The sequence below is a fragment of the Hypomesus transpacificus genome, chromosome 10, assembly GCF_021917145.1.
Source record: "Hypomesus transpacificus isolate Combined female chromosome 10, fHypTra1, whole genome shotgun sequence".
NCBI classification, from domain to species: domain Eukaryota; kingdom Metazoa; phylum Chordata; class Actinopteri; order Osmeriformes; family Osmeridae; genus Hypomesus; species Hypomesus transpacificus.
The window spans coordinates 5,309,333-5,336,320 of NC_061069.1; the positions used below are offsets into that span (position 1 = coordinate 5,309,333).

At 43.3% G+C, this 26,988-nt stretch overlaps 4 protein-coding genes across 10 annotated transcripts; 3 read left to right on the top strand and 1 right to left on the bottom strand.

Annotated features, from left to right (window-relative positions):
• The first annotated feature begins 249 nt into the window (after positions 1-249).
• si:dkeyp-68b7.12 (rho GTPase-activating protein 31) lies at positions 250-9,685 on the top strand. Of its 5 annotated transcripts, XM_047028413.1 has the most exons (16): positions 250-316; positions 832-908; positions 1,016-1,188; positions 1,473-1,575; positions 1,673-1,817; positions 2,019-2,101; positions 2,204-2,311; positions 2,459-2,577; positions 2,675-2,849; positions 2,979-3,076; positions 3,175-3,246; positions 3,412-4,155; positions 4,370-4,563; positions 4,723-5,387; positions 5,483-8,501; positions 8,657-9,685. In XM_047028413.1, the coding sequence occupies exons 3-15, from the start codon at positions 1,101-1,103 to the stop codon at positions 7,548-7,550; spliced, it is 4,662 nt and encodes a 1,553-aa protein (XP_046884369.1). In that variant the 5' UTR covers positions 250-316; positions 832-908; positions 1,016-1,100; the 3' UTR covers positions 7,551-8,501; positions 8,657-9,685. The 5 variants fall into 5 exon arrangements, with proteins under 5 accessions (XP_046884369.1, XP_046884367.1, XP_046884368.1 ...); XM_047028411.1 differs by having other exon boundaries at positions 832-1,188; XM_047028412.1 differs by lacking the exon at positions 250-316 and having other exon boundaries at positions 323-908.
• A 323-nt stretch (positions 9,686-10,008) lies between these two features.
• Positions 10,009-11,553, top strand: LOC124473139 (zinc finger protein 227-like). The gene is made up of 2 exons (XM_047028417.1): positions 10,009-10,374; positions 10,511-11,553. Exons 1-2 carry the CDS (start codon positions 10,110-10,112, stop codon positions 11,503-11,505), a joined length of 1,260 nt encoding a protein of 419 aa, XP_046884373.1. The 5' UTR covers positions 10,009-10,109; the 3' UTR covers positions 11,506-11,553.
• Positions 11,554-11,978: 425 nt separating this feature from the next.
• Positions 11,979-19,820, top strand: LOC124473138 (zinc finger protein 232-like). Of its 2 annotated transcripts, none has more exons than XM_047028415.1 (6): positions 11,979-12,363; positions 12,682-13,215; positions 13,394-14,077; positions 14,317-15,949; positions 16,327-16,442; positions 16,718-19,820. In XM_047028415.1, the coding sequence occupies exons 4-6, from the start codon at positions 15,724-15,726 to the stop codon at positions 17,918-17,920; spliced, it is 1,545 nt and encodes a 514-aa protein (XP_046884371.1). In that variant the 5' UTR covers positions 11,979-12,363; positions 12,682-13,215; positions 13,394-14,077; positions 14,317-15,723; the 3' UTR covers positions 17,921-19,820. Both variants share the same exon structure in this region; 1 of them encodes a protein (XP_046884371.1).
• An 81-nt stretch (positions 19,821-19,901) lies between these two features.
• Positions 19,902-24,219, bottom strand: pnp5b (purine nucleoside phosphorylase 5b). 2 transcript variants are annotated; one of them, XM_047028418.1, is made up of 6 exons: positions 24,116-24,219; positions 22,719-22,888; positions 22,098-22,201; positions 21,524-21,699; positions 21,023-21,213; positions 19,902-20,795 (listed from the first exon to the last, which is right to left on the bottom strand). In XM_047028418.1, the coding sequence occupies exons 1-6, from the start codon at positions 24,202-24,204 to the stop codon at positions 20,578-20,580; spliced, it is 948 nt and encodes a 315-aa protein (XP_046884374.1). In that variant the 5' UTR covers positions 24,205-24,219; the 3' UTR covers positions 19,902-20,577. The 2 variants fall into 2 exon arrangements, with proteins under 2 accessions (XP_046884374.1, XP_046884375.1); XM_047028419.1 differs by lacking the exon at positions 24,116-24,219 and adding an exon at positions 23,847-24,101.
• Positions 24,220-26,988: the final 2,769 nt, after the last annotated feature.

Genomic DNA, 26,988 nt, shown 5'->3' on the forward strand with positions numbered 1-26,988 from the left:
CATGTCTAAAGAAGTAGCACATTACAGTCATCCTTATAACCAGGCCCATTCTATATTTTAGCCAATCACAACAAAAAAATAACAGTAATAGAACAGATATTCACATTCTTAAATTGAGTTACATAACAAAAACAAATAAAGGCATCCATAGACAGTGGAGATTGATATATGAATACAATTAATTGATTTGCCTGTTGTCACCAGAGGCGGAGATTGTGTTGGCACACACAGAAGACTCAGGAAGTCAACAGGGGAAGTTTAGTGGTTTCTTGCGTCACTGTTCTTGCTGCTACACTTTTACCGGTGCAGATTGAAGGTAAGAACAAGTCTTTACTACGGTCGAAACATTTTGGTCAGCCCCTGTAGTCTCCCGCTCAGACGAAGCACAGTTGAAGGACAAAGCTATAGATGGAGAGGGATAAGGAGGTAGGTTGATGCTCATGAGGTCCTGATGGTCTAACCCCAGGCCTGCAGTCACTTCGTACAACATGCTGACTTCCGCTAGAAGGAGAGCGTTACAATGGCTGATCAGACAGAGAAGCGGTGAGGGCTTTAGGGCACTTCTAGAACATCCAAATCAAAGTTCTAGATGTGTCTGTGTGTCTGTCAGGGTGGGCTGAAACGGCATGGTTGCACTGATGTATTCCAGGACCATGTATGTGAGGATGACACTGTTAGAGCTGGTGATGAAGGGTGCGGCCTGTTTATCATTGAAAAAGAGCATTCAGGGGAAGTGGAGTGAAACAGTGTGTTTGATTTGTGGGGTGAAAGCCGGATATGTTGCTGTGTTGGCATCTTGAGGATATGCTTTCGTCCATTCTCTCATCTCAGGGCGCTACTACGCATCACAAGACAACTTGACCGAGCACAGCACGTTCAACAATTAGCTCTCCACAAAACTGCACTGGGTGAAACAGCCGTACACAACTCAATGCACTTGAGAACAGAAGATCAGATCATGAAAAGCCATTAAAATCAACTTCACTCTGACATTGACACTGACATATTCATACAGGAAACGCGTGCACACACACACTTGCACAAGCACACCTCACCACAGGACTGGATGTAAGAAAAGCTAAAGTAGGAAAGGATACGAGATGCGGAGGGGGAGGAGAAAAGGAGGGAACAAAGAAAAGGTGTTTGGCTGTGACCTGTTGGAACACCTGGCCACGTCGGGTCATGAAAGTAAGTCCATAATATTCTGTATGTGCTGAAATTTGAAATTGAAGTTTTAGCAAGAAAAAGATACTAACTTATAAATGTTCTTTAGGTTTGCTGTTAGCTGTGGGAAAATCTTGTGGAAATCCTTTTGATTCTGCACAGAAACATTGATTCAATTTGAATTTGATGTTCTAGTTAGATTTATTGTACCCATATAATGGGTTTACAATTGAAGAACCCCTGAGGGAAAACGTTTTCCTAATTGTGTATTCATACAGACGGTAGGGTTGATTGAATTCCTGTTACAGTTCCTCAGGTCCTGCGAAGCTGCAGTGAGTTTGTTGAGGAGCATGGGGTAGTGGATGGGATCTACAGGTTGTCAGGGGTGTCGTCCAACACACAGAAACTAAGGTACAATGCGTGTGTGTGTATGCATGGGTGTTTGTGTGTATGTGCATGTTGAGTCATGTGCAGTAGATAAAATATTTGATATTTGTCCCAAAAACAGGGGAGAGTTTGACAGTGAGGGAACCCCGGACCTTAACAAGGATGTCTACCTGCAGGACATCCACTGTGTCAGTTCCGTCTGCAAGGCTTACTTCAGAGAGCTGCCCAATCCCTTGCTCACATACCAGCTCTATGACAAGTTTGCTGTGAGTGACAAAAACAGTGATTGATACACATTGTAGAGAGGAAACAATTCAGTACAACACAGAATAAAACAGGACAATGCGGGATCAAGTTCTGTATACATCTTACCCATGCTTTATGTAAACCAATGTAGTTGCTCTCTCTCTCTCTCTCTCTCTCTCTCTATCTCTCTAACTCAACCTCTCAAAACCCTGTCCTCACAGGAGGCTGTGGCAATACAGTTGGAGGAGGAAAGACTGGTGAAGATCCGAGATGTGCTGAAAGAGTTACCTGCTTCCCATTTCCGGTACACTTCTCAAACTAAAATGTACCATGTTGTTAGAGAAATGTGCTGTTACTGTATTCTATAGTGTAGTGGCCATTCTTCATCTTTTCCTTTGATTCTCAGGACTCTGGAGTTCTTGATGCGACACTTGGTCAGGATGGCCTCTTTTTCCTCTCAGACCAACATGCACTCCAGAAACCTTGCTATTGTTTGGGCTCCCAACTTACTCAGGTGAGTGTGTATGTGAAAGATACAGAGAGCAAGAAAGGGATGGAGAGAAGAGGTAGAGAGAGAGTGAGAATGAAAGAGAGAAAGAGGACTGAGAACATTCCAATGTTGCCTTCTGCGTTCTTCTAAACCTCTGAGGCCATGTTGCAGGTCGAAGGACATCGAGGTATCGGGGTTGAATGGTACTGCTGCCTTTATGGAAGTGCGGGTCCAGTCTATTGTGGTGGAATTTATCCTCAACCACGTGCCACAGCTTTTCCCTGAACAAGGTATTTGTTTTAGCTTTGCATACTCATTGATTTATCGGTTCTAACTATTATACACACTATGTACTATCAAATATTCCTAATATTCCGGGTTCATCAGGTGCTGAGTGGTCTGGTGAGCGGCGGAAGTCTCTACCATCGCCAACTGCGATGACCAGTACAGAGTTCTTCCAGTCCATTCCCTTCCAATCCCCGAGCCACATCGGCAACATCAGCCCAGGGGACGGCCCCATTGCTATGCGACCCTACCATGCCATCATCGAAGGCACAGACAAGTAGGTCTCACCCTCCAACACAACAAACCAAGCCATTTCAACCAACCCACTGTTCAATGGGGATGGTTAGTAGCAGTAACAGAAGAGTCGGGTTACACTTCTATATCTTTTTTTTCTTTTCCATCTCAGGAGGAAGGGATCCCTCAAGGGCAAGAAGTGGAAATCCATATTTAACCTCGGAGGCCGGATTACCGATCCCAGACGGAGATACAAGAACTCATCAAAAGGTGGAGACTTCCCTCCTTCACCTCTTCATCTCTCTCTTTTAGGGGGGCTTGACTGTTGTCTTGACTCACAATCCACTCTTTCTTGTTGTTTTTTGTAGAGAAAGATAAACCTATCTTGAGGCCAGCCAAGAGCATGGATTCCCTCAGCTGTGCGCCTTACCAGCATGAAGGTACAATTTCAACTTTCTCTTAAACAACTTTCTCTGCCTGTACTGCCTGTTCCGTTAGAAAAACAGTTAGTTGACTTACGGTAGTAAGTATTGATATGTTTTGTTCACCAGTAGTTTTATATATTGAGTACAAACATTCATTCAGTTCTGTGCCACCTGTCTTAGGCTCCGGGCAGCGGCCTCCTTCATCACACATGTCTCCCCTGGCCCTGGCTCCTTGCCCCCAGACAGGTGGGACTGAGGCAGGGTCATCCGGTGGCAGTAGTGGTTTGAACAGCTATGCCGTGACCTACCGCAGAGGGGCGGGGGCCAGTGTGAGTGTGGTGAGCGGGGGCGGGGCGACACCAGGCACATACAGCCCTCTGGAACCCGGAGGAACCGGGTCCACTGGGGCAGAACCTCATCACCACCACCAGTCAAGATCCCCAGGAATCTCCAGCAAAGCGGGCCGGCGGGCTGGAATCCACATATCAGGGCCTCTTTCGGTCACCGTGCCCCTGCACATCACCTCCGGCCTGGCCATGGGGGTGCTCCAAGGGGTTGCAGGGGATATGGGCATCTTTAGAGGGTTACAGGGGGGTGGGGAGGGAGAGGAGGGGGAGAAGCAGGATAAAGGGGGAGTGGTAATAACCATGCATGAGAAAGTGGAGGAGGAGGACAGGTGTGAGCCTGAAGTGAATGAAGGAAAGAGCCAGAAAGAGGAAGAGGTCATGGAAGAGAAGGTAGCGGATGATGTGATGTCAGATGGGAGAAGTGAAGAGAGAGGTATAGAAAAGAAAGGAGAGGAAGAGGAGGGGCTCGTGGATGGAAAGATAAAGATTTCATTGGAAGAGAGCTGCAGTGAGGCGGATGGACAAGATGCAAACAATCTAGACGACAACTTGCAAGATGAAAATGGAGATTATATGGGTAGGTGTGAAAAATGGGTCTTGCTATATCAAACGGAAAGCCTTATTTTCAATGACAGTACAGGTAGCTGCTTAGGCTAAACACTTACAGAAGACACAATTTCTTTAAGTGAGAGTTTCAGCTAAGGTTAATAGTTATTTGAATCAATATTTTGATAGTGATTTCTGTATATTGTGTATGGTACATATTGTAAATGTGATTCCTTCTCTCCCAGATATGAAAGGGTCTGTCAGAGCCTTAGCTGTGTCAAACACAACAGAGGTGTTTAATGTCCTGAAGATGCAAGGGGTGTCTGGTCTGTCCGACCCTCCGGAGCTTCCTGAAGAAGACGACGACCAGTCCCTTCCATTTGACTTCCATGAAACATTTGGATTCCTGGATCTCATGGACAGCAGTGCATCCAACCAGGTATGTTAGTGTGTGTGCGTACATATGAAGGCTCACAGAAAATTGGCTGGAGAACTGTATCTTTAGGATGAGTGTGAGTTTACGATTGGCTGTCAGCGTGTGTGTTCCCTCACCCTCTACCCTCTCTCTCTTCTCCATTCCACTGGCCTTTATTTGCAGCTTTACGAGTTCTCGGTGGAGCCCCCCTGTCACGACGAGGAGGACTATGAAGACATGTGCAAACACAGCCCCCCCAGGGAACTACTACACAGACCAAGCCATGATACACAACCACCTGCAAATACACAGGCACTCACACCCAACCAAAACAAGACAGAGCTGAACACACCGGAACAAAGCCAGTTAAACATACACCGTCCGTTCACTGTTGATAAATACGGACGACCAAACAAATCCCTGAGTTTGCCTTACATGGCTCCGCCCTTCATGCCTGCTCTATCCTCCTCCTCTTCCGAGATAGAAGATGATGAGGATGACAACGACGACGAAGAGGACATGTTCTGCAAAAGCCTACCGTCCGGTTCACGGTTCAACAATCTGACTTGGGGGGTTGCCCCTAAATCACAAGATTTGGACAATACAGATGTTTGTACAGTTCCTGTTGACTCCTCACGAAGCTCTGAGGACAGAGCGCCGAAGCCGTCGGATGTTGAACCTGCCATGTGCAGAACCCCACCGCCAGTGGTAACGGAGCAGAGCCAAGACCAAGAGGAGGAGGGAATGGAGAGGAATGAAAACCTAGTAGATGTAAAAGATGCAGATGAAGATAAGGACGGTCAAGACGGAGACCAAAAAGATACCTTGACAAGCACATGCATTCAGAGGTAAGGTTCAATATAAATGTATGGAGAAAAAGAGAGAGAAAAAATGAAATAAATACATATGCATGGTACTCAAATATGTTGTCTTCACTCTCCAGTACAGAGACGGAAGATGCCCCCTGGTCCTTCTCTGAAACCACAAAAGAAGAGGAAGCTCTGGAGGATGGGAATCTCACCTTCTCATCGTCAGCAGCTGGGAGTGAGGAGGCTCAGCTGTCAGGACCTCCAGACCAGGATGACATGGATGTTAAAGCTGGTCAGCTGCTGGTCAAAGTCAAAGACATAGAAGAGGTTACGGACAACTATGGTAGAGGGGAAAGTTCAGAAGTCGCAGAACAGGCTGATTCGCATGAAGCTCCGGAAGATCCAAAAGATTTTGTTCCTCAAGTCTGTCAGACAGAGTCGGTTGATCCAGAGACCACGATACATGTGCCTGCTGAAGTTATCATAGGATCTATTGGCGTTCCGATGGAAGAGCTTAAAACGGGTGCACAGGAGGATGCGGGAGAGGAAGGTCTTTGGGAGGACCAGAGTGAGGAAAGAGCGCTGGAAAACCAGGAAGATGAAATTGACACTGATGGGGAGGGAGAGACCGAGAAAGATGGAGAGAGAGAGAAAGTAAAGGACGTGGGAGGAAGAGAGGATGAGATGGTTGAGGAGGAGCCAAACGAGGAGGCTGAAATTGACACTGATGGGGAGGGAGAAACCATGAAAGATGGAGAGAGAGAGAAAGTAAAGGAGGTGGGAGGAAGAGAGGATGAGACGGTTGAGGATGAGACGGTTGAGGCGGAGCCAAACGGGGAGGCTGAAACTGACACGGATGTGGAGGGAGAGACCGAGAAAGATGGAGAGAGAGAGAAAGTAAAGGAGGTGGGAGGAAGAGAGGATGAGACGGTTGAGGTGGAGCCAAACGGGCAGGCTGAAACTGACACGGATGGGGAGGAAGAGACCGAGAAAGATGTGGCGCGAGAGATGGTTAAAGAAATGGGAGAAAGAGAGGATGAGACTGAGGAGGAGACTAACCAAGGAGAGCCTATTGAGGTCGAAGAGGAAAGAGTAGCAGGGGATGGAGACCAAGTAGATGAGGGCACAGAGCAATATGAGGATGTTGAATTGAGCCAAGAAGTAAGGGATGACATGGATGGGATTGTGGAAAATGGAGACAAAGGAGATGAGAATGATGACGGAGGAAGAAGGGACCGGGAAGATGAGCTAGAGGGAAAGGAAAAGGGTCGAGAGTGCACTGAGGTCAGCGAGCAAGATGAGAGAGAGGAGACTGGAGGAGAAAATGGAGATCTGGTGAATGAAAAAGGAGAAGAGAGTGATACCACAGATGAACAGAGGAAACACACGTGCACAGAACATGAGAGGAAAGCAGATGACATACAAACCCAAGTAGCTATTGAGAACAGTGAGATAGATTTGCTCATGGGAAACAAGATAGAGAAGGATGGGACTGAGGACAGAAATCGAGAAATTGTAGTGAGTCACTTAAATGAAGATGTTATTCTTCTAGAAGAGAGGGAAGGATGGGACTCAAAAGATCAAGATAGAGAGGATGAAGGGGAGGGAGAAGAAAAGATGAATGAGGGACAAACACAGACTTTCCTGGAACAGTCAGAGGGAGAACCAAGAGAGATTCCAACAGACACTGCAGGGGGAAGTGATGCTCAGGAGGGGCTTGGACCAGGGCTGGGGAGAAAGGTTCTAGTTACCAAACAAACACCTAAAGTACACCATGTGAAATCAGTGCCTGTAGTTCCCCCTAAGCCTCAGCATTGCCGACTAACGGTACTGAGCATCAGACATCAGCATCAAGAGAGAGAGCGGAGGGATGCAGACCGAGACAGACAGAGGGTATGGGACGAGCATGTCAAAGAGAGAGACGGGGAGGATGGATCTGAATGCTACAAACTCTGTAAGAGAGAGCATGCAGAACAAGTAGAGGGTCAAGATGACAGCAAAGGCAGAAGGGAGAAACAAGAACCACAGGAAGGCGAAGGAGGAAGAAGGAGAGAAGGAGATGACTGGGGAGGGAAGGAGACGGCAAGGAGAAGTCAGATCAGCATGTGTTTTGACGAAGCTGTCGCTATGGCAACGATGATGCGAGGGCGGGAGAAAGAGTGTGCTGAGAGGGAGAGGCAGAGAGGAAAGGAGGCACAGTAAAAACATATTTTTATGTTTCTATGTTCTGTATAGACTGCTGGATTCTGTAAGTCTGATTACAGTTTTATAAATGATTTCATGAGATGCTTTGCTGTATTTGTCTCAGATCAACCATTTGACATGTACAAATAACCTCCTTTACTTTATATACACTTTCCTGAATTGTGTATGCATGTATGGTATGCAAACTAGGTATTTGCAAGGTATTTGCTCAAACCTTTTGAATATAACCTATTTACATTACTTGACAATCAACAAATAGACAATTAGACTTAGTACTAGTGGCTAGTAATGCCCAGATGCCCTAAATACCCAAACACCTAATAATGAAGATAATATACCCATGTTTTTCCAAGCAATGTTACTGTAATTACTGAATTATATAAAGAATGTCGACTTTGTAAAGAACGTTTAAAAACAACAATTGTCTTAACAATTTAATACACCCATTTTTATGTGAATAAAGATAGTTGCAAATTAAGTTGACTGTCCCACCTTTTCTGTTGTAGGCAACCAAAAAGTTCCCAAATAAGGAACAATTTCGGAAGATTACGGTACATTTTTCGTCACTTCCGCAATATACCCGGAAAGATAACACGACCGACTGGTATCGTTTTAATTTGGGTTTCATAGTAAATACATATGTAATCAAATTGTCTGGGTTCGTAAGGTAACAAATGAGAAATATGACTCTCCCTGTTTACTTTAATTCTCAAATATCTGCAATAATGGATGTTTTAGCCAAGGCAGCTGTCGCTGAAATAACCAAACTTGTGGAGGAAGGCACCGTCGTGTTAAGATTGGAAATGCGTCGAAGAGAGAGTGAGATAGAGGACCTCAAAAGAAGCTTAATAATGGAAAGAGAGCTCAGGAAAGGTCAAGAGGCTGCTGTGCGTGTGACAAGTCATAGGTTACATGCTGTAGGGATTCAGGTTGGCAGTCCCGTAAAAGGTTAGTGACTCCATGTATAGGGGTGTAACTAGTGGATCCACTGGCTGTCAACATTTGCGAGAGATATGACAATCATGACATGACCTTAGAGTATAGTTACATCAATGTATTTGATTTTCTCATAAAATACATGCTTAAAGATGTTTTCCTTTCAGATATTCAAGAGAAGCAGACAACACATTACTCACACGTGGACTCAGACCAGCACCTTGGGCACTGTGGACTGGGACCTTTGGTGAAATCAGAGCCAGTAGAAGAGCATACACCCCAAGCAGACACAGGGCATGACACCGGGGAACTGACTAGTAACTTTGAAATAGAAGGAACAGATGACCAGCTCTGGCATTCTGATTCTCACGGAGTCTGTGGGACAGACTTAGTTGACCCAGAGATATCTAGTACAATAGAAAAATGTTTGCAGATGTTTTCTCAAACAGATCAATATCCATCTCACAGTAATATTACAGAAATGCCTTGTAGTTTTTCATCTACTGCAGGCAAATCGCTTGATGAAGCATTCGATTCAATTGCCATTAAGGTGGAGCCAGACACACAGCCTTCAGCATGCATGGGAGATGTTATGTTGGTGTCCATTCAACCTGGGCAGGGACAGTGTGGAAATGTTGCACACACTGTGGCCAGTGAGAACCTGACTTTGCCGGCACTACTGCAGCAGCCAGGGGTTCCACAAGCAGAGAGAGGGACTGAAGGCATACCAGGGCCTAACACTGCATACAACCCTGAACATTATGTGAATCGAAACCGTTTTAGAGCTAAAAGAATGGTAAATGTCTGGAAAAATGGACTTGCCCAAAAAATGTTCCTCTGTTCAATTTGTGGTAAAGGCTTCCCCCGCTTCGGCCAGCTGGAAGCTCACCAGCTCAGCCACTCTGGAATCAAACCATACAGATGTTTAGAGTGTGGCAAATGTTTTACTCAGAAAAAGAGATTAAAGACACATCAAAGTGTCCACACGGGTGAGAGACCCTTTAGTTGCAAAATTTGTGGAAAGATGTTCTCAAGACAGGACAACTGTATAAGGCATGAGAGATTTCACAGTGGATTAAAACCACACTCTTGTGTTCAGTGTGGAAAACATTTTACTTCTCTAAGCAACCTCAGAGTGCATCATCAGCAAGTTCATACTTGAAGTAGAAATCCTACCGAATTATAAAAAATAAAAACACTACTCGACAATCACGAAATGGCCGAGTAGGCCTATAGACAGTTTTTCCCAGATGTCCTTAACACCCAAACACCTATGAAGATTCTGTGCCTAGTTTTGTGCAAGCAATGTTACTGTAATGACTGAATATTATGTCTTTAGAGAACGTTTTTAAACGGGCCATTTAGTTTTAACAAATAAATATACACGTTTTTATGTGAATAAAAATCACAAATTATATTCATTGTCCGAATGTTTTTGTTTCCAGAAGGTAGATCTACATGGTTCCCAAATATGTAACAATTTAGGAAGATTACGGTAAATTAGATGTCACTTCCGCAGTTTACCCGGAAAGATAACACAACCACACTGGTATCGTACTTTGAGATAAATACACAACGTTTTCAGATTTACTGGTCTTCGTAAGATAATATTTGAAAAAGATGTCTCTCCCTGTCTCCCTTAATTCTCAAATATCTGCAATAATGGATGTTTTAGCCAAGGCAGCTGTCGCTGAAATAACCAAACTTGTGGAGGAAGGCACCGTCGTGCTAAGATTGGAAATGCGTCGAAGAGACAGTGAGATAGAGGACCTCAAAAGAAGCCTAATAATGGAAAGAGAGCTCAGGAAAGGTCAAGAGGCTGCTGTGCGTGTGACAAGTCATAGGTTACATGCTGTAGGGATTCAGGTTGGCAGTCCCGTAAAAGGTTAGTGACTCCATGTGTAAGGATGTAGCTTGCTGTCAACATATGAGAGAGATATGACATCTTGACATTAGAGTCATCTATAATCAATGTGTTTGTTTTCTCATAAAATATATGCTTAAAGATGTTTTCCTTTCAGATATTCAAGAGAAGCAGACAACACATTACTCACACGTGGACTCAGACCAGCACCTTGGGCACTGTGGACTGGGACCTTTGGTGAAATCAGAGCCAGTAGAAGAGCATACACCCCAAGCAGACACAGGGCATGACACCGGGGAACTGACTAGTAACTTTGAAATAGAAGGAACAGATGACCAGCTCTGGCATTCTGATTCTCACGGAGTCTGTGGGACAGACTTAGTTGACCCAGAGATATCTAGTACAATAGAAAAATGTTTGCAGATGTTTTCTCAAACAGATCAATATCCATCTCACAGTAATATTACAGAAATGCCTTGTAGTTTTTCATCTACTGCAGGCAAATCGCTTGATGAAGCATTTGATCCAGTTGCCATTAAGGTGGAGCCAGAAACACAGCCTTCAGCATGCATGGGAGATGTTATGTTGGTGTCCATTCAACCTGGGCAGGGACAGTGTGGAAATGTTGCACACACTGTGGCCAGTGAGAACCTGACTTTGCCGGCACTACTGCAGCAGCCAGGGGTTCCACAAGCAGAGAGAGGGACTGAAGGCATACCAGGGCCTAACACTGCATACAACCCTGAACATTATGTGAATCGAAACCGTTTTAGAGCTAAAAGAATGGTAAATGTCTGGAAAAATGGACTTGCCCAAAAAATGTTCCTCTGTTCAATTTGTGGTAAAGGCTTCCCCCGCTTCGGCCAGCTGGAAGCTCACCAGCTCAGCCACTCTGGAATCAAACCATACAGATGTTTAGAGTGTGGCAAATGTTTTACTCAGAAAACAAGACTAAAGACACATCAAAGCGTCCACACGGGTGAGAGACCTTTTAGTTGCAAAATTTGTGGAAAGATGTTTTCAAGACAGGACAACTGTATAAGGCATGAGAGATTTCACAGTGGATTCAAACCATACTCTTGTGTTCAGTGTGGAAAACATTTTACTGCTCTAAGCAACCTAAGAGTGCATCATCAGCAAGTTCATACTTAAGGTAGAAATCCAACTGTCATCATTGTTAAAGTGTTAATGTAAATAACTGTACTCAATAAACTATTTGTTACATTTTTTATATATATTATGTTTCTGTCATTTGATGGCATACCAGAAAGACGTCAGCCCTATGTTCCCAAAGCCCTATTTTCCCACATTTTGGAAGGATTTCTTTTCCACTGACGATTTTGAAAATTAGGCCCTATGTTCCCACAGACCTATATTCCCAGTTTATTTAGGGTTAGGGTCAAGAGAGTTTGAAAGCTAGCTAGCTCCTTCAAATCGCCAGCTACGGAATGGAGAACCCTTAATTTTCATCAGAAATGTGGGAACATAAGGCTGTGGGAGCATAGGCACGCTCCCACCAGCAACATGCAAGATCTCACCCCATTCTCGAAGAAATGTGCGTGTATCTTTCTGTCGTTACGGTACATGAACGTAACGCACGTAATTGTCAACGTAGCGACGTCGTATAAAATTTATCTGTGCTTTGTACCAGAGGAAATAACTTCTAGCTAAGATCGCAGTTTAACTTACTATACAATTTAACATTTATTGTTCGTTCCAGTAGGCTTTGCTCAAATATATAGTCGACCATGTTGCTAACGGGCGCTGCCGTGAGGTCTCAGATTGCCTCCATTGTTGACGTACTCTCCAAAGCAGCAGTAGCAGAAATAAGCAAAGTGGTCGACGATAGCATGGTTGTGTTACGATTGGAAATGAGTCAACGTGAAAATGAGATAAAGACCTTGAAAAATAATATAGAAATACTTCATAATGAATTAAGAACTGCGCATGGAACGGAAGAAAGACCACCGCTTCATTTTAGATCTGTTGAGAATCATCATGCAAGAGAAGGTATGCCTACATTTAACTGTCCTGGGATACATGTAGGCTATGTATACCATATACACACGGAATGTGTGAAAGGGTATGACACTTCCTATACTTGCAATAATAGGCAAGTAATTTAAATTTAGTCATTGCACCCAACACAATGATCTTAACATGGGAAAAGCTAATGATTGCAAGCGCCAATTGCACCCTCTAGTGGTTAGCATCCTAACTACACCTTCCACAAAAGTAGCATGTATTTGTTGTTCTACTTTGTATCTACCTTAAACTAAATTCTTACCGGTACAGTTTTGAGGGTTATAATATCATTGATTTCTACAGGTCCAGAAGGAGAGAATGTAAAGGAAGTTTTGTCATCTGGAAGGGACACGTTGGTGAAAGCGGAGCCTGGTCAAACTGTTGAAGCAAGCAAAGAGACAAGAGCACAGCATCTGGATGATGCACTGGCAATGTTTGAGAGAGAAAGATATCGGTGGACGACCAAAACGCACACAGAAAATGATGAAAATTCTGAATATTATCACAATTCAGGGGAGAGCTCCCTGTGTTTCTCTGACCGTTCCCAACTAACTACTACTCCTTCGTTTCAGTCCAGTTCACTGTCTCGAGGTCAATTCAGTTTTGCGCCATATCGTAACACCTTTGGCTCAACCAGGAAAAAAAGGACACTCAAGAGATACATGTCTAAGACACACTTTATTTGCCCTGTATGTGGGAAGAGCTTTGAGCGTACTGGTCACTTGGAAAGGCACAAGCTAATCCATACAGGAGAGAAACCATACAGCTGTGAGATATGTGGGAGGCGTTTCAACCAGAAAAGTACCTTGAAGGGGCATTTGAAGACCCACAGAAATGGTTAGTAACATGTTAAACATAAAATACAGGCATAGCTTTTGACTTTAAGAATGCATGTCAAGGAGCACCAAAGATACATCTCTCATATTCCACCTGCTGCCTAATACTACGATTTGGAAATCTATAGGATATGTCTCTCAATGATGTACTTGTTGGATGTGATCTCTTCACTCCCCAGGGTCTTTGGTGGTACAGGCGAACACAGGACAGACACGTGGGCCTGAGGCACACCATTCGGGGGATGAGGGGCGCAAAGGAGGGGAAGACTCCAAATCTGCAACCGACGTGCAGATGAAGGCCGAACCTGGGGAGAAGAATTCTTTCCAGCAGCTCCATCATGAAGATGACGAAAACACTAGAGAGAGACCCGACCTTGAAGAACTGAGAATGGTTGAGGGAGAGCATCAGCAATGGGCATCAAGCTCACATGCGGACAGTGATAATGGAACCAGCAACCCTGAGTATTTCAACAGTTCAGGACAGAGCTCCATGAGTCTCTCCGGACTCTCTCCAATACTTCCTGTTCCTGGTGCAATGGAAGCCTCCTGTAGTACTATGTCTTTCCCAGCTATGGTCTCCCAGCAACAGTATGGACACACGGAAACACCCCTGATATCAAGCGATGGTACAGTCCATCCAAACTTTCATCCTGGCTTGCCTAAGAAAACAAGAGACGTCCAAATTGTAAAACCAAAGAGATACTTCATCTGTTCAACATGTGGCAAAAGTTTTGAGCGAATTGGTCACCTGGAAAGACACCAGCGAATCCATACAGGGGAGAAACCGTACAGCTGTGAAATATGTGGGAGATGCTTCAATCAAAAAAGTACTCTGAAAGGCCATCTCAAAGTTCACATAAATGGTAAAAAAAAAAAACATTTGTCTGCATCAAATTATCTACTTAGTTTACCACTAGATAATGTGTGACTCAGCTTTGAAATATCACCAATTATTAGAAGACGCACAATTATGAAGGAACTAATACTAGTATGACTATTAACTGTTAGTAAACATTTGGTTGTTAGGCTCAATTTGAGTAAGGCCAATAATAATACCAACATTGATATTGAATGTATCCTTTTTAAATCTTTTTCTTTCAAGGCACTGGCACTGAAGCAGTTGAGGGATATCAGCCTGTTGATAAGAAGACCGTCCACCCAACAGACACAGAGAACCCTGGGAAACAAAAGCAGGTGCCTTCCCACGCTATGTCCAGCCCTGGATATAGTGAGGGGAGCAGCAGACCCGATTCAATGGTCAAAGCAGAGCGAAAGACTCTTGAAACCCCAGCGCTCAACCAACCAGGAAGTGAGCATGTGCCGGTAGGTCCGGACCCACTGGCCCAAAGCTACGTCATGGACGGAAGAGACGATCAGCTGTGGACCCCTGCGACCGACAGGACTGGGGACGAACAGTCGGCCATTCCGGGTTGTTCTGATAGCACCTCTCAGTTTGATCCTAATTTTAAGTATAGGAACAGTCCATTTGAGGGGGCGCAGAGTTCACACCGGTGCTTTACATCACCTAGTGCAGTTGAGCAAGGAATGTCTTTTCTCAATGAGAAAGAGAAGATGGAGATGATTCAGCAAGAGCAATATGCTATGATGGCGTTGCAGTCACGGAACATAGACATGACGGGACTCCCAGGGTTGCATGGACAGGTAGATACCGTGGAGGAGAGGGTGATGAGGGAGCACATGGCAGAGTCCAACGATGGTCAGGAGGGAAGTTTGTTTGCGTTAGGGGTCAACACGTTTGATGATTCAAAGGTGGGCGATGATGTAGACACCACGAGACAAAAATGTTTTATATGCTCAACTTGTGGAAGAAGCTTTGATCGCTTCAGCCATTTTGAAAGACACCAGCGCACACATACAGGTGAAAAACCCTACAATTGTGAAATATGTGGAAAAACGTTCACTCAGAAGTGCAGCCTGAAAGTGCACCAAAAACTTCACATTAAAGATTGAGTTTCATCATTATGACATTACGTACAGTATGCTTTACTGTATGCTTAGAGATCATATAATTAACTAATGTGTTTTTCAATATAAAGGTTTTCTCGAAACTGTTGAGGGCAATATTTGTGTATGCTCGTGTTATATATCTGTTCTGATTATGTTAGAACTGCACAAGAGTAACTGTAGCTGATAAATCCTTGTATATTGTGCTTCTCGTGTTGTGCACCCATTTGTGGGACAACAGTTTTATCTTAAATAATAACTCGATCCATCCATGTATTTCCTATGGATCTCGAATAAATTTAGGTTATCTACCTTCGTTGTATATGTTATAGTTTTTGCGTTTTCATATAATGTCATTTATCATGTTTACGGTAGTCGCTCTACTCCCACCGGAAGAAGCCTTGTAGAAGAACTCGACACCCCTGGATCTTGCAATTTTTTATTGTTAAGTCTCTCAATGTAGCATAAGGATTTGGATGCAGTTTTAAAGAGTATACAATGTCGGAGTGTTTGTGAATTTTATATTTACAAATAAACCATAACAATGTCGACGTGCAGGCCAACCACCTTTCAGACACAACTAACCGCGATTATGGAGGTCTTGACTAAGGCTGCAGTGGCAGAAATTTCACGGCTGGTCGACGATAGATGTACTGTATTACATTTAGAAGTCTCCCGACATCAAAATGAAAATGACATTCTCAAGGGGAAATTGCTCAAGGTTGAAAGCGAACTAAAAAGCGAACGAGCACGGCGCAGTACCGTAGCTGGTAAGTTCATTGGATTGAATCGACGTATTTTCGTTCTGGGCTGTTAAGGGTGTTGTAATTAAGTATAATGTGCGGCCATAGTTAACGCTTTAGTAGAAATTCACTATTAGTGTACAGTTGAAACACTTCCAACAAGTATACTGTACACACCATTCCGTGTTTGAACCAATGAACACAAAGTCCCGACCAAATACTCAGTTTACCCTATCGACGTTGACTATAATGCGTTAAAAGGTGCAGATAATTTTGTACGATTTAACCTGTTTTACTGCATGTTATAGGCTACATAAGAATGGCGGGTAGTTGTTTAATTATTTATGATTTCTCTATTGACCAAACATTCACTGTATTTATTTGGTATTGTTCACATCCTACAGATACCTACGTGGAGAAAGTAGGAGGGCCTCAAGATTGGAGAGCAAATCAGAGGCCAGATGAAGACCCAGCGTTTGGAGCTGGAGTCAGCATGAAACCGTTCACTGTACATTCCGAGGTATGTGTCCGTTTCGGCCAAATAGTTTAATTTCAAGTCCTCCCAAACATGAAACACGGACTCTATTGAAACACAATGAAAGGGAAGGTTCTGGAGTCCCTCCTTTCAATGTATTATGAGAAGGAGCATGCATTAATCCTAATGTATCATGAATGTAGGGAAATTGTGTTTAGTTCTTTAACATGTATTACAATTATTTAGCAATATTTTTACCCAAACTGTGTAAAATAAATTCTTACTTAAATTCAGATTCTGATTGTATCTTTTTCTTCTAGCCTGCTGATATAGACACCACTAAGTCCCTTATGATTAAAGAGGAGAGGCCAGATGAGGAACTATGGACAAACAATCCACATAGTGATGGTTTGCAACTTCAAGGAAGTATCCTCTACCACGATGTCCTTGAGGAATTCCAGATTGAGAATCAACACTTTGAGGATGAGCTTCACACCCAACAGTCACATTCCAAAGAACCAAATAATAAACATTGTGAAAAACCCAGATTTTCAACAGAAGATTCAAACTCGAGCAGTACAGGACACAATGGGGTGGAGACCAATGTTTTTGTTGTGAAACTGGAGAAGGAGGAAGAGCATTCTGAGTTTCTATTGGATGCATGTCAACACAGCACAGGGAAACAAAATCCTACAGGTATTGGGTTTGCCATGGATGAAAGAGACAGTCAGCTGTGGGCTTCGATAGTTCAAGAGAATCCCAACATTGACGCCGACTTTCCTACTTTCTCCAACGTAGCAGACCAGTATTCTCAGACTTTTTCAGACTGTTCAGAGGGAGCCCCATTCTCAGCCTCCAAAGATTCTTGTGGGTTGTCTCAGTCTACTCCACAGAGCCCCTGCAAAGTCATGGCAAGCAATGTTCATCTCAAAGATAAACTTGCATCTCAGTTCATGCCCACATTTCATTGCATGCCTCAGCGCTCACAGAGAAATGACCACATCTCACTTACTGATCAGCAAATGCTTGAAAAGTCATCCGCATCTCATTCAGGGATGACTTTCCCAACCAGCAACCAACTGGGCATATCTCACCACACAAAAAACAACTTTGCGGCAGCTAGAAGGGACAAATTCATCTTCCAACGTGGCAAAACGTTCAGTCGCTCGCCTTATATCAAGATACACCAGCAAGTTCTCCCGGGACACGAGTCCCTTAGCTGTGACATCTGTGGGAAGAGGTTTGCGTCGCTCGCTCACCTGGTCCAACACAACCGCGTTCACACCGGGGAGCGTCCGTTTGGTTGCGCCACGTGTGGGAAGCGCTTCTCGCAGAAAGGGAGCCTGAAAGCCCACCAGCGCATCCACAGCGGCGAGAGACCGTTCTGCTGTGCTCAGTGTGGCAAGACCTTCACTCTCAAGCACCACTTGAAGAGGCACAGGCTGATTCACTCGACAGAGATGACTGAGAGAGGACTCCAACTGCCCGTGGAGAAAGACTCACTTATACCCTGGAGAGGATAAACGCTACTCTTGTCAGAGTCAAATATTGTACTTTTGATATATGAAATACTACTCCGCTGTCGATATTGTAAATTAAAGGTTTCTCATGAAAGGGGATATGCTTTTGTGAACGAGATTAATTTGGTCACAAGTAACATTTAAGTGTATTTGTCCAGTAGAGCATCACATGTAAACAGTAGCTTTCCATTTCAAGGCCCAGGATTTAAAAATATTCAGAAAGTATCAAATGTGTTTGGCTATGTTTGGATCCCATAATGACAATACTGGCCCCTTTTGTTAAAAGCATCCCTTTCATCCTTTTGAACTTTCACCAGAGGGCAGTGTGAATCCAGTGAAACTTGATTCAAGTGAAACACTGTGAAACTGTTTTAAACAGGATCCAGGAACAGGATTTGGTAGTAGAACAGGAACAACCTACTTTGACTGACTTTAATGTTACCTCTCCATCGTTGTCATGAGAACATCAATTTCAGTGCATATCTCAGACAAAGACAAGACAAAGATGAAAAGGCCTCAGGTCATGAAACAAGATAGTATGTATGTTGTATGTTTAAGGTAGAGGTGACAAGTTCCAGGAATTGAATAAATAAGGGTGATCATGTTTCAGGTTGAGGATCCAGGTAGAGTATCAGATGATGTGCGACTGTAGGGGAGGTTGGGCTGCAGATATCAAATGGGTAAATATCTCTCCCATATATGCCAAGCTAGTGAACATTATGCAGACGTTTTTGTTTTATAACAACATTGTGGGATTTGATTGTGGAAGCATAGAGAGTCACTGAAGTGGAAGCTTTGGAACATTCTATACTATAGATTGCTGCGGAACGCTGTAGAGTAAACAAAACCCAAGGTTACTATGGCACTGCACGTGACACATCCTGGAGCAGAATGTCCTAAGCTGTTTCTGTTCAGCTAAAACTCCCTGCCTAAACATCCAGACTCTGGGTATGGACCAGCTCCACTGACAAAGGTTTGAAGTCTCCAAATTGACCAAACATGCATGTCTTTTCCAACAATCAGAGCCACTGCTTATCAAAAGACAAAGTTAATCTTTTCAGACATGTAGTAAAAAGTTCACTGCACAGAGGCTTAGTAGAAACACAATGCAAAAGTGAACAACTGAAAAGAAGAGGGACTTAAAGATAATCTCTGGCCTGCCCTCAGAGACTCAGCACATGACCTTGTATGGATATAAACACTGACGACTTGACGTCACGGAAAACACTGGTTGGAGGAGGGAGGGCATGGCTGTTGAATAGTTTTGGTGAGAAAAAGGGAAAAAGTGACCATGAGAGCAAGGGAAACAATGCAGGGATAGGGATGGCAAAACAATACTGCTGTCAGGTGGTGTTGTTTTAACGCATGGTTGACACCCCTCCAAAGTCAACAGATGGTTTCACACCAGAGTGCCAGAGATAAAAGGTAGAGATGATACCACTTCTTCAGCCACTCATATCAAATTGAGTTGACATTAAAGTTACATTAACTACTGCATAGCAATACCTAGAGTCAAAACTGTCAACTCTGGTAAACTGTTTTGACAAGAATTGCAATGCGATTAAATGGTGTTAGCAGTACAGGTTATTACAGAAGTGAAAGAGGGCACTGAATGGATGAGGGTAGTTTTGATATGTGGATGTTGTAAAGGAGCAGCTGAAGGCTGTGTTGCTAAAACAAGGTCAATATTGACGTTATCTTACCCTTGGAAAGCCCAACCTGCCCTTACCAAGTTTCACTTGTATAATGACTTGCATTGCTAAACCGTAATAAAATGTAACTACATAGCAATTTGTATCTAACTACAATGTTGTTTATTTAGGTATTGATGCGTAGTTCCATTGTAGTTAATGTAACCTTAATGTGAAGTGTTGCTACTTATTTATTTGCAGAAGTAAGAACTGTGTGAATTTCAGTGTGTGCAAACACAAACCTTCTACCTCTATTCTACCTCTATTGTCAAAAGCACAACATTCTGACATGATTAGCTTTCATTGTAAGTTTTTAATAGTTAATGACAGCCGCACTTGTACAAACCACCCAAACTAACATTTTAAGTAACCTTTCTGTGTAGACTTATACACATTTGTATCAAATGCAAGTACATAAATAAATGTTATAAATATATTTTAAATATTACATTTTTAACTGTTACACACCAGAATATTGTTACATGTACATTTAGTTATATTAAATTAATAAACTATAATTTTGGTCCTTGCCAATAATCCTTCAAGTCAATCATGTCCCAGAATGTACTTACTGTACAAGGATTTCTATACAATACAGGGTTATAATTCCCTTTTTTAAACTTTCAATCAATTCAGGTTTCTTTAACTTAACACAACACATTACTGCTATACAATGTCTTGTCAGTCTGCATATACGTGCAATAGTCATTACAGCATTCTAGAACCATATATTTTCATAAATGTCAGGTGCAAAAATGAGTTAAAAGCTACCTAGAAGAATGTAAACTTAAGGTACAGAAAAACCAAAACACAGTTCCCAAGATCAGGCTGAGCTGTAGAACTACCTTTGCCCAAGCAAGCCCGTTCTCACACACACAGAGCCCACACACACAGCAGTAGTAGTTAAGTACTACTCAGGTGAGCCACAGGGTCAATAGGACAACAGGATAAGCCAGTCGTGATGCTAAGTCATGCGTAGTTGCCGCTGTGCTTGATGCGGTTGACCAATGTTGATACCAGCTTCTGCAGCGCGTCCGCCCTCAGCCTGCCCGCCTCCAGGACCTCCTCGTGATTGGCCTTCTCCTGGCTGTCGTAGTCCATCACCGCCTCATTGGTTATCAGAGACAGAGCGAAGACCTTCATCCCGCAGTGCCGTGCCACGATCACCTCGTGCACCGTGCTCATCCCTACAAACCAGACAGAAGCAAAACAGGTTAGTTTAACCCAACATACAGCATTGAGCAGTGATCCAATGACGTCAGAGGTCCCTTTGAGAGTTATCCAATTAAAGAGAATATTTCTCTCTTATTTGAGGTTATGGGTTACTTATGGGATGTCTAGGACCGCCCTCTCTCCCAGCCTAAATGTGAAAATGGCTCTCCAGACAGCGTGTGGTCTCGATCCCCAAACTCACCCACAGCATCGGCTCCTAGTCTGTGCAGCATGCGACACTCAGCAATGGTCTCGAAAGAGGGACCGCCCACAACACAGTACACTCCCTCACGCAGGAAGTGGCTGTAGCCAAGCTCCTTCCCCACTTCCAGTGCCACCTGCACCAGTTTCCGATCATAGGCGTCAGACATGCAGGGGAAACGGACACCGAACCTAAAGAGGAGAGGGGTAGGCGGTTTATTTACCAACATTTGGTTGACTTTGGTTTGTGAAATACTTGTAATTCTCTATCCAATCCATACATGCATACAAATTTATATTGCCTATTTATATATGTATACATCCATCCATAAAAACATATTTTCTTCCGTTCTCCCTTCTTTCCTTACTTGCCTCCATCTATTCATTAAACCATTCTTTATTTCCATCCATTCATCTATCCAGCCAGCAAGCAAGCCAGCCAACCAGCCAACCAGCCAGCCAGCCAGCCAGCCAGCCCACCCACCCCTACAGTTACACTCACTTGTCATCGTTGGGTCCAGCCAGGGGATTGATCCCCGCAAAGCCAGGCATGTTGATGTGGTCCTTCATAATCATGATGTCTCCCACCTTGTAGTCCTGGTTGAGACCCCCCGCCGCGTTGGTCAGGATCACTGTGTCCACCCCCAGTAGCTTGAAGATTCGCATGGGCATTGTGATCTGGAATGCAGAACTTGTACATCAAATACAATGTATATATTGAATATGCAAAACACTTTTCTGGTTTAATGAGTGTGTGAATGTGTCATTTGATTCAAATTGATGCAAGGCGCAAAAGTGAGATATTGAGAACAGAGAGAGACAGAGAGAGAGAGAGAGAGAGGTAGAGTGAGGTAGAGAGAGAGAGGTAGAGAGAGAGAGACAGAGAGATAGAGAGAGGTAAACAGAGAGAGAGAGAGAGAGAGGTAGAGAGAGAGAGAGAGAGAGAGAGAGAGAGAGAGAGAGAGAGAGAGAGAGAGAGAGAGAGAGGGGAGGGGTAGAGAGAGAGAGAGAGAGAGGTAGAGAGAGAGAGTAGACACAGGTGGGCCATGATGACTGCTGATGCCAGCACTACACACCTTCTGGATGGGATAGCCCTCATAGAGGTGAAAGCGTCCTTGCATGCACACACATGGCTTCCCTTTTAGGGTCCCAAATACCAGTCTACCAGCATGACCATGCACTGTAACACACACACACGTGAGTTGGATTAGTGGTTGTTAAAATCCACAAAAAAGCTGAAACGCCCTGGTTACACCTAACGGCATGACTGCAAGCAGATCAAGCAGACTTCATTGGTTTTAGTACTGGGTGCATCAAGTTGCAACAGTGATGGACTTTTTTTATTTGAAATGACTGAGCTTACAAGTGTTATACTTCAGCAATGATACAATGGGTATGACCAGGGCTTTAAACAGACTTTTACACATATTCACTTCACATACACTCTATCACTACACACAGTCAGCCATCACAAACACATACCTGTTATAATCACTACACACAGGCAGCCATCACAAACACATACCTGTTATAATCACTACACACAGGCAGCCATCACAAACACAAACCTGTTATAATCACTACACACAGGCAGCCATCACAAACACATACCTGTTATAATCACTACACACAGGCAGATATCACAAACACATACCTGTTACAATCACTACACACAGGCAGCCATCACAAACACATACCTGTGCTCTTAGGGAAGTTTGGAATGTCAGAGTAGTTAAACTCCACCCGGTCTTTCAGCATGTCAGCCAAGCCTCCGAGGCCAGAGCCACACACGATGCCCACCTGGGGGCGCACCTTGGACTGGGCGAGCAGCCATTCAGCTGTGGCAGCACACTCCTCATAACCAGACCTGAGAGGAGAGAGAGGAAGTGGGAGTAAGGGTGGGTTGGTTAGTGTGTCATTCCATTACCCTTTCAAACTCACTAACCATGCGTGTGAGAGAGGGGGAGGTGTGACGGTTGTCAGAGTTGGCTCACTGCTAGGATGGAAATATTGAGGCATGAACGGGAATGACAGATAGGTAAAGACAGAATGAGATCTGAGTTTTTTTTTTTTTTAGATGCATTGCTATCTTCCTGTAATTAAGGAACATAACACACCCTCAAACATTCCAAACTCAGTGGTTTGACGCACACTGACAAAGACACACACGCCTGTTCAGACACACTCGCAGACACAAACCATAACATTTAGTCCCCTGGCGTGTGTACTGTAGCCTATACAGTGTGTGCGTCTAATTTAGGAGACGCCTAACCATCACATGAGTCCTTCAGAGCAGACTGACACTAACACATGCACCCGTTTGACCACATTCTTACAATATCTATCAGTGTAATGTTTCACTAAACCATAACCTACAAAAACGAATTACAGCTCAATAAATAGCAAAAAGCCAAGTAACTTAGCTCTTATAAATTGATACAATATAATGATACATCCATTGTCTTACCCACTCACAGATTTGTTCTCTTCCAAGTTGCCAACACAACAGTATCATAACTAGACGAAGATGTCCAACTCCATTCAAGTTGAAATGGATATAACGAATTTATCATTGCATTTATAGTCTGACTTTGCAAATCAATTTGATTTACATCACAATAAAAGAAAATAAACTAAAACGACAAAATACTGTTGCGACAACCCCGCGCGCACATCGGTTTCATCGAGTCCTGGCAGTTCATTAAAGGGGAAGATAAACTGTACTTTATTTCGATATAGGCTAAACAAAGACACATACTAGTTAATTGTTGCCCAAAAACTTTTGACAACATATGCCAATAAAAAAAATCATTGATGTCACTTACTCTGAGGCAGCCTCGGGAAACATGTCTTCAAATGAAAATGTGCTCAACAATTGCTCAAAAGTTACGTCCAACTTAGAACCGTGTACCACGAAAAGGTAGTATAGGCTATTACTTGAGCACGACTCAAAGTTGTACAACTTAGTATAATTTTATAAACGCAATGTTGTAACGGCGTGAGGGTGATGTAATATCCACGAAGGGTACGAAGCGCCTATAAAAACTATTTTCCCTACGCCATATCCCGGTATGACGAATTATGACATACTCACGCTCTTATTGGCCATCGACGCGGGCGTTGTTCGGATGTAATGTACCAGTTTCTTTGCCGGCAGAAATCCAATAACAAAGAGAGTAACATACGTCATAACAAAAGCGTACGTTTTAACAATCACGCAAAAAAGGAAAGTACACTTTGGTCACTAGACTGCCCCTCATATCCAACTTTTAAACAACCAACAAAAACACTCACTGAACATTCGATTACCCAAACATTTTAAAAGTATGTTTTAAGAGTGATTTGAAACACCTAATGGATAGATTTATAAAAGAGCAGCTTGTGTTCAGATACTGAGATACTGTTGTGTAGGGTCATGTTATGTAACTAATGCTAGGTTCAGACCCACTTGGCTGTGTTTCATCCTCACACCAACCGTTGCTGGCTCAAACAAACAAACTTCTGTGAAGACATTTTATGCTTTGCCTCAGGTCGGCCTCTGTATCTGTAGTAAATAAATATGACTATGTGTGCACTGCTTTCATGACAGTATATCAGTCCTGAAGGACACATTAGGTGACACCACTCTGTAATCATATCACATGCAGTCAGAGAAATGTGGAATTCAAATAAATAAAAGTTCTCAATGCTGTTTATTGCAGATTTGGGACACGTGTGTATGGGTGTTTTACAAGTCAAATACATGGGTTTTATTAGTTGTTTAAACTGGAGCTTAGAAAGCGTTTTGAATATTTGCAAATAACTTTTCTTTTACAGGTAACACTCAAACTAAATTTTTTCAACAAAACCAGATATGTCTCAATACATTCGCTCATATCATTGGAATACATGAATTTCTGTCTTACTCATCTGTGATGAAGGCCTTCAACACCACTATGACTCAATGTTCGGGGTGACAAATCGTTTCATGGTACATGAACACAAAGGGGTATTCCAAATTGAGCAGATCTTGTTTAATCTCATTTGATACATTTCCATCAAGGGGCCTAACCCTTTCCTCTATAGTAAAGTCTGCTTTTTGCAGTGGTGTCATTTCTCAATGATCTTGTTCCAAGTGTATTTGCTGGCATGTTCTTTGATGTATCTACATTAGTTTTAGTTTTAATGTGTTACTTTTAATGAAGTCATGTTAATATGGCAACATAGCCAATGTCAATAAGGATGTTTTAAGAAAAGTATTTCCTCATTCCTCACCCTAACAGCTTTGGATAAAATAATGTGAGTCTTGCCAGTGGAACCAGTAAGACTTGTTAGGCCTCTTTCTGTTTCTCTTTGAAGTGTGAAAACTGACCGAATCCACTGGAATGCTTCATTAGGTCTGCTACTTAGAGAACTTTGGTAATGGCTGTGATCTGTGGGAAAGTGGGGTTGGATTGTTAAGCCCCGCCCTGAAGGTACGACTTGGCTACATCACTGGTCCTCTCCTTTTCCCTTATCACACCACAAAACATCAGCATTTGTCTCCCCCTGCCGGTTTAAATGGGACATTGCAGTCTGTCATGTCCAACACTACAAAAGGATTCTATTAAAAGTTCAATTGCACGCTTCCTACTTAAACCCCTAAAAATCTGTATAATGTAATATATTATTAATAAGCTTTTGAATGGTTCAGCCATAATACATGATTTGCCCCCACAAGGTTGTTGTTACATTCTTACAGTAACAGTAGGTTTGACATTCTAAGCACTGGGATCTATGTTGTTGCTGTTTGTCAGCCTGATAACTTGTAAGGTTCCATCAATGTCAGACAGTGGGGTTTTGGTTTGGGACAGTCCACATCAAAGAGGAAGTAAAGCTTGATCCGAAACTTAAAGTTTGCATTAAGGCAATCAAAGAACTGTATACTCTCTCTTAACAAATAGGGCAGAATAGCCAGGTCTAAATTGATCTCAAGATCTCAAACATAATCATTTTCAATCAGCCACAGATGAACCTCATCAGGTGTCAACAGCAAAACTGTACAAAGCTGAATTAGCAGGGTTGTTTTAGGTTGTTATAGTAACAGATTGAGAGCTTAACACCTGGTGGACTAGGGGAAGGAGATACACTTACTGGCTAACGGTATGAGGGAAGTGCTCAGAAAACAGATACCAACTTGTTGAATCTCTAATTCCAAAATTATGAGAATTACTATGGATCTAGCTGCCACTTTATTTCTATTAGGGATGAGTGGACCAATAGCCCGACACAAGCCAGCCTGAATGGTTCAAAGTAAAGGGGTGTTCAATGAAAGGGCGGGGTAAAGGGCAGGGGAGCACGGCAGGGGGACGGGGTAGGCCAGGCGGGTTGGAGAGGGCAGGCAGGAGAACCAGACAGGAAAGCAGGCAGGACAAACAGGCAGGCAGCAGAAGGGAACCGGAAAGATGCAAATGAGCACAGTTCTTAATTGTAGTCGATGAACACCCAAACACAGACAAACAAAGGCAGCGGATGTGTTACCACTACCACAGGTTAACATGCCAAGAACACTGACCCGGACATACCTTTTCTCTTTCACACACACACACACACACACACACACACACACACACACACACACACACACACACACACACACACACACACACACACACACACACACACCCCCCCACACACACACACACACGCTTCAATCAACCTCCTGTGACCCCAGCCTCTAGTGAGATATTTGCTCTACAGTCTACAGTACACATTGATAGGTATTGGATAGGTATTGGATCTCCCAATTAACCAGATAGACAGCGATTCATGTTGTAACCCATATTGGTTTTTCCACATCAAATGGAAAGACAATCAATAGCCAAGAAGGACCACCTGAACTCGTTAGCCTTTACAACAAACTGTGGTGATCAACACAATGCCCATTAGAGATGCCAACCTCGACTCATCCGACTCATAAGAAACTTGGTTTCAATCATTAACCCTCCA